General features: G+C 46.1%; 1 protein-coding gene across 1 annotated transcript in view; it reads left to right on the top strand.

Annotated features, from left to right (window-relative positions):
- The window catches only part of Ect2l (epithelial cell transforming 2 like), a 70,264-nt gene that overhangs the window by 576 nt on the left and 60,073 nt on the right, over positions 1-9,615 (top strand). Inside the window, 1 exon segment of the mRNA XM_021221117.1 lies at positions 1,024-1,136. Coding sequence (XP_021076776.1) covers positions 1,024-1,136 — 113 coding nt within the window.

Below are 9,615 nucleotides of genomic sequence, written 5' to 3'. Positions count from 1 at the left end.
TCTCTCTCTCTCTCTCTCTCTCTCTCTCTCTCTCTCTCTCTCTCTCTCTTTCTTTAAATGAACCTGGCTATGTTGCAAAGAGAGTGTTTTCTCACCCAAGACTTTTGTCTGTTACCTAGGAGACACACATGTGCTTCCTGCTTTCCCTGTGCACCTCCAGGACATCATGATTGTCTATGGTGGAGGTGGGGTGTAGGGAAAGGTTTGGAGAGAAGCCAGGGGCACTTCATGTATGTTTCTGTGTTTTGTTAATCCACACTTCCATTGTGCGCCCATTGTGTGATTTCATGCTGCACCCGCTCTTTGGAAAAATGATTCAAGAGGAATTACTTAAACCGTAGAACGATTTCACCAGCTTTTAATGGAAACGGCTCATGTGGGTTCAGCTGCTTCCATAGTGGGGAGAGAGTGGATGTAGCTGGGGGCAGGGGTGGGGAAGACTGGTCTACAATAAAGACAATGAATCCGTGTTTCTGCGTAAGTGAAGGAGAGCTGAAATCCTGCTCTCAGGGATGTTGTCCTCTCTGGGGACACCGCTGACCATGGCAGTGGCAATAATGGCCAAGCTTTAGTTTTGTGGATAGTATGAAGCCCCAAGGCTAGGAGAAAAGAAAACCAAATATATACTCAAGGGTCCTGCTCCCATGTTGCAGTGTGTAGGGTCAGTAGGCAGGATGAATGCTAAGGGCTCTGGCCCTAGGCTACACTAACCTAGGTAAAAACAGGAAATGTGAATCCCATCATTACCCCTTTGTCTTCCAGAGGATCCCCTTAGCTCCCCTGTAATTACCCAGCCGTAGGATTCCCCCCCAACAAGCCCTGGCTTGCCTGTATTGCTAGATAAAAGCGCTTTAAGTTGAAAGGAAAAACCCTAAAGCCTATGTGAAAGTACATGTAAACTGTATTATATAATATTTACATGAACAATGTAAATATTAGCTATGAGGTTGTTATTTGACCTGTTGCTTAGCAACTGAGAACGTATGGAAGTGGACAGGGAGACCTCATTTTCCTCTCTTCCAGCTCTTTCAGGAAAGAGTTACTCTCATAAGTCACTGGTTTGACCTCTGGACCAACAAGCAACGGCAGGAATTCTTATTTGTGATTCTTTCGCAATGCTCGAAATCACAATTAAGGTAAAAATAGCACGGTGATGTAATTATTGATTTTTTTTAATGACATCAAAATATGGTAAAATGTTTATATAACCCTTAAGTAGTTTTCTCTTTTCCCTGTAAAAAGGAGGCAATTGTTCTTTTAAGGCTTATGAACAGATTCTCCTAGCGCCTGCTCCCTCCTCCAGGCCTTGGAGGTTCACAGCCTCTCACCATGGGGAGGCTGCTTCATTTCTACAAACACTTGTCAGTGTATGCTCTATTCTCTTGCTCCATTAAGTTCTCCTTGGAGCTTTCAGACAGACAATATATGCCAGAAGAATGTCTGGTAATAGGTAGATATTTCATAAATGATTATTAAATACTGGTTAGAACTGATAAAGCATAAGAAAGGACAATACTAGTGGCCTTGAGGGTTATGACGAGACATAGAGTATCCCCGGGTTGACTATTCCTCCATTGCCCTTTGGCATAGACAGTGTGACAGTGGCTAGTTGAAATCACAGCCAGGGCAGCTAGTGTTCTGATCAGGAATTACTACTCTAGAGGTTATTAGTTTCCTCTAATTGGGAAGTCACAATGCTTCAGGTACTCTTCAGGTACTTTCCAGGGAGCAGAGCCAACATCAGACTCAGGAGACAGTCAGAGCAGCCGTTAGCTTATTAAATAGCCGGCTGAGCGTTAGACATGGACTCCTGTCAGTGAAATTGCAGGTATTCAAGATGTGTGTGTAATCAGAATATTCTAGAAAAGCCCTTCAGTGTGCCCGGACCTGACTGGAGAACCTAGCTGGGTAGTAGCAGTGTCTGTAAGAATGGTTTCTGCCGGATTCATCTCCAAAGAGATTCCCTTGGGTCTGTCTGGGGCAATCACCGGTGTCGTCAGCCAACAACCCTAACAGAATGGCATCTCTGAGATGTAGTCCTTTGTCCCCAGACTGACACACTCTTTAACCAGCAGACAGACACCGGGAACTCGGTCACACCTGCAGGGGGGACTCCAGGAAGTGGCTTGTTTCCTAGGCTCTGTTTAGTGAGACTCTGGGCATGTTTCACAGACAGTTGAGGTTAGCTGCTTTCATTGTGAACTCAAGGAAAAGCTAACCTTCAATTTCTTACACAACTTTCAAAAGTCATCAAGAGGTGGGTGTGGTCAGACTGGCTCTTCAAAGATGCCTTCTGCCATTCCTCCTACCTTTCCCTGCCCACCAGGTGAGATGAGTTTTGTTTTGTTTTTTCTTCCACACTGGCCTCTCACTTCCGTGTCTGTGGGTTCACAGGAGATTGTTCAGAGACTTCCTGCTGGGGTACACTGGAAGAAACGAGCTCTCTGACTGGGTTCAAGGAGTTAAAGATTCTTCTTTAAATTTAATTTTTTGTTTTTTGTTTTTTGTTGTTGTTGTTGTTTTGTTGTTGTTTTTTTTGTTTTTTGTTTTTCGAGATAGGGTTTCTCTGTATAGCTCTGGCGGTCCTGGAACTCACTTTGTAGACCAGGCTGGCCTCGAACTCAGAAATCCGCCTGCCTCTGCCTCCCGAGTGATGGGACTAAAGGCGTGCGCCACCATGCCATGCCCGGCTTAAATTTAATTTTTTTTCCTTATTCACTTTACATCCCTGGTCACACCTTCACAATCCTTCCCCCACACCCCTTTCCCTTTTCCTCTGTGCGGGTGTTCCTCCATACCCCCTACGCTGGCCCTTCAAATCTCTGCGAGGCCAGGCGCTTCCTCCCCCATTGAGGCCAGACAAGGCCGCCCACTGAGAAGAACATATCCCACGTACAGGCAACAGCTTTAGGGACAGCCCCCGCTCCAGTTGTTCGGGACCCACAGGAGGATCAAGCTGCACATGTGCTACATATATGTGTGGGGAGGCCTAGGTCCAGCCCATGAATGTTCTCTGACTCTGAGAGCCCCAAGGGTCGAGGTTAGTTGACTCTGTTGGTCTTCCTGTGGAGTTCCTATCCCCTTCGGGGCCGAAATTGTGAAGATTCTTTTTTAAGAAGAATATATACTTTCTTATTCTTTTATGTGTGTGTGTCTATGGAGGGGGTGTCCGTGATGCCTGAAGAAGATGTCTGATCTCCCGGGGATGGAGCTCCAGGTGCTTGTAAGCTGCTGTACAGTGTGGGTGCTGAGAACTGAACTCAGGCTCCTGGAAGAGCTGGACGTGCTCTTAACCTCTGAGCATCTCGCAGCCCGTAGAGGCTGCTCAGTAGGTGTCGGACGATTAGGGGGAGGCACATTTCACTGTAGTCATTTTCTGTGATTCCTTTTATCCTACCTTCCAGACTTCTAGAAAATAGACAGACAGACAGACAACAGATCAAACCTCATTCACAACCATTATCACATTGTAGTCTCAGGGACCATGAACCGAGCAGTTTCAGTTTTGACCACCAGAGGTCACTAGAGATCCTGTGGTACTTTTGAGGCCGCTTAAGCTGACATTTCTGTCCCTAGAATCTGTACCCTTTGGCGGCGCCTGAACTCTTCTTTCTGTGGAATAAGAATGTGGAACCAACCTGTTGTGTAGTTTTTGTTTTGGTTTGTTCTTTGCTTCCTTTGGCAGCAGCTGCGTTCTCACAGAAAGATCAGTGAGTCATAGTTCCCGCAGCTGTTAACGAGCTTCTGGGCTGCCGATTTCCCAGGAAGTTGGGTGCGAGTTTTTGGTTTCTAGATTTGTCCTTCTGGGGTCGTCTTTAACTTGTAGTGATTGTTTTTGTTATTGAACACAATCTGCCTAGTCACACGTTTCCCAGTCTCAGGCTTGCATACGTGGGTGGATTTTACCTGGCCCTCGACTTTCTAGTGGCTCACACTGGGTTAGCAGTTCAATTCCATTCGAGCTGTGTTCAATTTTAGTTAGATCTAGAAGCTCGACTCGCTTTTGTTTGTTTGTTTTAACAAGTTAATACAATCAGCTTCCCTTAAAAGATCCTTATCGAGATATAATTTGTGTACAATAACATTTGGCAGCTGAAGGACTCAAGGGAATATTGGCAGAATTTTGTGGTCCTCATATAATCTAAGTTTAACACATTCCACCATTCCCAGTCAATCCCTAGTCAATGATAGTCGCTCCCCATCACCTGTCCTTCCAGATGTGTCCAAACACAAGTCTACTTCCAGTCTCCCTAAATGTACCCCCTCTGGACTCTATTATATAAATAGAGCCAGGTAATAGGTGATTTTTTTGTAGCTTTTTTTCATGTATTAAAATTTCAAGGTTTATCCATCGTATAGCACATTTTAACTCTTCTTGTCAAAAAATATTCCATCGTGTGAACTTGTAATATTTCATACTGTCACCAGTTGGTAACCATTTGATTTGTGCCCCCCCCCCCGGGCTGTTGAAGATAATGCTACTCTGAACAATCTGTATTCGGATTTTTTCTAAAGAGGAACTTTTATTTTCCTATTTGTTTTTCTTTAAAATTCCATTTTAGACCAGTTTCTAGGGCCTGTGTCTTCATCAGATTTATTTATTTAGTATATGTGGTGGGTGGTGCCCGGGCGTGAGTGTGGAGGTTGGAGAACACCTGTGGGAATTGGTGTCTTACCACATGGGAGCAGATGACTGAATTCAGGTAGTGAGACTTGCCAGCAAGTGCCTTTACCTGGGGCCGTTTCTCTGGCCCTTTTATTTTTCATAAGCATTCATATAAAAGAGCTTAGAATACTTGCCTCCAGTGTACGAGGGCCTGGGCTGGTTCAGTCCTCAGAGTGGGAGAAATAAAAGCTATGAAGTGAAGTATATACCGAGACGTGAAATGAATGGCTGTACCAGTAACAGAACCATCAAATGTTGGTTATTTACTCAGTGTTTCTTTTTAATCTCCTTATTCCTGTAGTCTTTCTCCTCCCAAATGTAAACATAGTAAATATGAAAAATAGACATCACTTAACTGCTTGAACTCTGGGACGAACTCTACTGTATTTGTAGAACAGTACTTTTTCTCATGACAGAGGCTATGTATGGTTCTTGTCTGTTTGTCTGTCTGTTTGTTTGTTTTAGTCTCTCTATTTCTTTGTTGAAAAACCTCATTTTCATATGTTATCTTCTGGTCACTATTTTCCCCTTCTCCAGCTCCTTCCCATCTCCTCCCTCCCCCACCCCAGCTCCACTCCCATTCTTTCCCTTGGTTTCTTTTTTCTTTTTTCTTTCTTTTCTTTTTTTTTTTTTTAAGATTTATTTATTATATGTAAGTACACTGTAGCTGTCTTCAGACACACCAGAAGAGGGCGGCAGATCTCATTACAGATGATTGTGAGCCACCATGTGGTTGCTGGGAATTGAACTCAGGACCTCCAGAAGAGCAGTCAGTGTCCTTAACCACTGAGCCATCTCTCCAGCCCTAGAATGATTTTTGGTGGAATTTTATAATCACTAAGATTTTATTTATTTACTAATTTAGCTTCTCAAACCATCCCTCTGGCCGGTCTCCCTCCTTTTAACAGGAAGTGTTTTTATCCCTCCCTTCTGAAGTTTCTCCAGGACATAACACTCATGTGTCAGTAGGCCTCAAGGTTCCTGCTGGCGTCTACTTCTCCGCCCCTCCCCACGCCCCCACCTGCTTGACTAAATTGACCTTTGAAGGCCACTGGGCTGTTTGTCTCTGTCACACTTGGAGGGCTGTGAATTGCACCCCTTGCTGCACTGGTGAGACCGGTTTTAAATTGCTTCTGCACAGCTGCGGCTGCGGCTGCGCGTTGCCTTCCGACAAAGGCCTTTCATTCCAGAATTGGAGAAGTTTAAACTTGTAGCCTTCTTGGGTGGGTGTGGCAACATTCATGCAACTGCGTTTTCGGGAGGTGGGGGAGGGGAGGGACAGAAGAACGAAGGAAGGTCAGGAGTAACACAGAGATCTCAATTCTGGTCACCCATCTCCACTGGAGCAGAATGGACATGGGGGTAGGCAGGACAACACACGCATCCCTGTATACTTCGAGAGAACACCCATGTCCGCCCTAATCCACTCATTTACTCTTTCCGTGTGGCCCCTGCAAGGGAGGAAATCTCACTTGCTGCAGTCTGTCCAGAAACCTGGCTGTGAAGTTTTCCAGAGACCACATACGTCTAGCTTCAGTTAGAGCCCAGCGCAGCTGCATCTCCTTGAGTTTGGAAACTCATTTTAAAGGAGAGCATTTGCACGTGGCAATGGGAAGTTGTTTTAAGAACAAACATCGGCCTGGTGATGGTGTCACACCTAAATGGAATGAGAACAGACTCTTTAGGACCTTGCCAGCGCTATCACTGCTGTGGGCGTTACCACCAGGCTGGGATGCGACTCGAACTGAAGACTTGGGCAAGGTAAAAATTCTAGCCAAGGGGCAGAGCACGTGGATGGAAAACCACCACGGGGAAACCCAGGGGCGAGGGGATTCTGTCTAAACCAAGCTAGGAGGCTCCTGCTGGAGACAGGCAGGGGATCAGGCACCCTCCCTCCCCCCACCCCCCAAACACCAAAGGATCAGGAACCCGATCAGATTTCCAGGGTGATCAGGTATCAAGCGTTGGGGTTTGTTCTGAAATGACTTAGCAATGTTCGTTGCTAAGACTAGATTTTACCAAGGAGCCCAGATGGACAAAGGAGAAGGCTCAGGAGCTGAGAAGGTAGAACTTTGTCAGAAAAGACCGGACAGTGTTCAGAGACAAGCCATATCTCTGTACTTCCAACTACTGTATCTGGACAGGCAGAGAGTCTGCATGTTTGGGTCATTTTGTCTCTTCCTTCCCCTAAGGACCATGTTCTGGGCATTCGCCAACGCTCTACACCGTTAGAGCAATCATATAAAATATTCTCATTCCCCTCTGAGATGTTTTGTAGAGATTGATGAAGCTAATAAAAAACCTGCAAGTTTATTTAATCTATATTTTATTTTATGTGTATGGGTATGTTTACCTGCATAGATGTTTGTGTACTACAAATGTGTAGTGCCTTCAGAGGTCCCAAGAGGGTATTGAATCTTCTGGGACTGGAGTGACAGGCATTCATGAGTTACCACGTAGGTGCTGCGAAAGGAGCCTGTCCCTTTGTAAAAAGCACCCAGAGCTCTTAACCACTGAGCCATCTTTCCAGGCTCCTCCCCAACAAAAATGCTTAAGTTTAAAAGCAAAGGGGGAAAACCAAACTCCTGAAGCTGTCGTGTTGGGGGAGAGGTGGAGACCAGTGGACGTGTTAAGCAAGTCTTGCACGGAAGTTCTCAGTTTCTACGTGTTCTCAGTGGCTCAATTCCATTGTGTTTAAAGTCTCCCTGTATCACATAGAACCATCACACACGCGATGTTATCACATACGGTACCTTGCTTGTCTAAACTGCTTTTATGGTGAGAGTTTGCCGCAGTACATCTCCAGTGTACAGGAGAGTGCGGTTGGTGTGTAAGGCAGGAAACTGTTGTGGGAAATATGAAAAAGAATGACAAGTTCCCGAGCTACACCCAGCTACTCTCTGCCCTGTGGTCTCACCGCCTCTAGCTAGCCCCAGACGCAGGCAGTCTTCCCTTCTTCAGTTCGCCAGCCTCCTAGCCTCCGGTACCTTGTCAGCTATAAACCCCTGTGGTTGGCGGTTCCAAATTCCAGTAACCCAGGAAATCAAAACTCTAAAAGCTTAGAATAAATCAGTCAGATTTATATATCAATCCGTTCTCAATTCACATGATGCCCACACAATAATTTCAGAGCCAATTTGATAATGATACAAGCTGCCCACGTAGGTTAGACAAGTTATTCCAGTCATTCTATCTTCTTATTATATTCATAGCTCATAGCTACCTGCTCCATCTCTCTTCCTTCCTCTACCTGTCTCCTCATCTGTCTCTGCAACTCTTAGCCCCGCCTCCCTCTTTTCCATGTCCAATCACAGGCTGCTGCTTCTTCGTCTTTTTTTTTTTTTTTTTTTGGTTTTTCGAGACAGGGTCTCTCTGTGCAGCCCTGGCTGTCCTGGTACTCACTCTGTAGACCAGGCTGGCCTCGAACTCGGAAATCTGCCTGCCTCTGCCTCCCGAGTGCTGGGATTAAAGGCTTGTGCCACCACTGCCCAGCCAATCACAGGCTTCTTGTTGTATTAATATATGCAGTGCTTGGACAGGGAGAATTCTGCTATGGAAATCGTCCCTTGTCTCTTCTCCATTTCCACTGAGGGCTTACATACTTCATTACCTTCCTACCAGAGCCATTCCGTGTTTCTCTTTTCTCTGCCCACAATCTCACTCGGGTATTAAATTCCTGAGTATTGCTGATTACCGCACACCCAGGGGCCTGAAGGTTGAAGACATGTGGGGATTGGATGGAATTCATCCCTGAGAGTGTTTGGTGGAAGAGGCCCCGTAGACAGTAATTCTGCCCAAGAGATGTTAGCGGTCTCTGCAGAGAGTTTCTCGGGGTGTTTTTTTCCCCCCACCTTACACTTTATCAGGGACTTAAGGATGTGCATGCGCCCTCTCCCACCCTGTGGTCTCTGTTGTGTGAAGATTCATTGCTCAAATTAGCTAGTCCTTGGGGAAAACATTTCAGGGGACAAGACAGAGGACCACAGGCTGAGGAAATGTAGAAATCCTGGCCCCGTGATGAAGTCATCGAGCCCTAAGTTTTGAAGCTGCCCTGATTGGGGAGTCTAAGGTGTCTTTCTATTTAGTAGTCGCTCCCCTTGGGTCATCCCAGCTCTCCAGAGTGAGGGACAAAGCATTTAGCAGTCACACAGATGTGAGAGAGCCCATCAGACCCACACACGTCGTCCAGGGAGTTCATCAGAGCTACGAGCTTTCCTAAAATGACCACGTGCTTATTCTGTGCTTCGTACTTGACAGCAGCAGCAGACTCTGCCCTGGTGGCTGCTGCTTCATCCATGGGAAGTCGGGTCGGCACACACTGAACAAGTCTGTCCCGTCAGACTGAAGTCGGTAAAGCACAGATCGTGAGCCCTGATGGCCACTTTGGCTCAAGCAGCCTGGAATCGCGTTGAGGAAACGGTTGTCACCAAATCCCCCAGGTGATCTGGTGCACAGCCAAGGACAACACACAGTAGAAGGCTCTGCAGGGCCCCAAGGCCCCTTCTGCCTATTGATCTTTTCCTTCCTGGAGGTGTGAACACTGGCTGCATGGCTGCCCTGGCTTTGTAAATGCCTTTTTGCACCCCACAGTGGTGAGGTTACTGACTGGTTTTAGGATATACTTCATTATGCGGATGGCCCTAAACTTGATTGGGATAATTAAGGAGACTTTGTTCCCACATCCCTGAAAATTTCAGGGATAGATCTGGTTGCAGCTGAAGCCTGGCTCCAGTAGCAAAGCCTGAGTTTGGTTTCTCTCTTTCTCTGCTTTGGCTGTCTCTGCCCTTGGCAATCTTGGCTTCTTACATACCCTCAGTGTGTCTACAGGGGAAGAAATTGAATTACTTGAGGTTTCGTTGTAGTCAGACTAGCTTATGGGTCCAGGCCAGTACCTCCCCAACCCCAGACCCCTTCAAAGGTTTATATATATATATATATATATATATATA

This window comes from Mus pahari, chromosome 21 (assembly GCF_900095145.1).
Source record: "Mus pahari chromosome 21, PAHARI_EIJ_v1.1, whole genome shotgun sequence".
Lineage (NCBI taxonomy): Eukaryota > Metazoa > Chordata > Mammalia > Rodentia > Muridae > Mus > Mus pahari.
The sequence above is the reverse complement of the archived record's forward strand: the minus strand, read 5'-3'. Positions and strand labels throughout refer to the sequence as shown.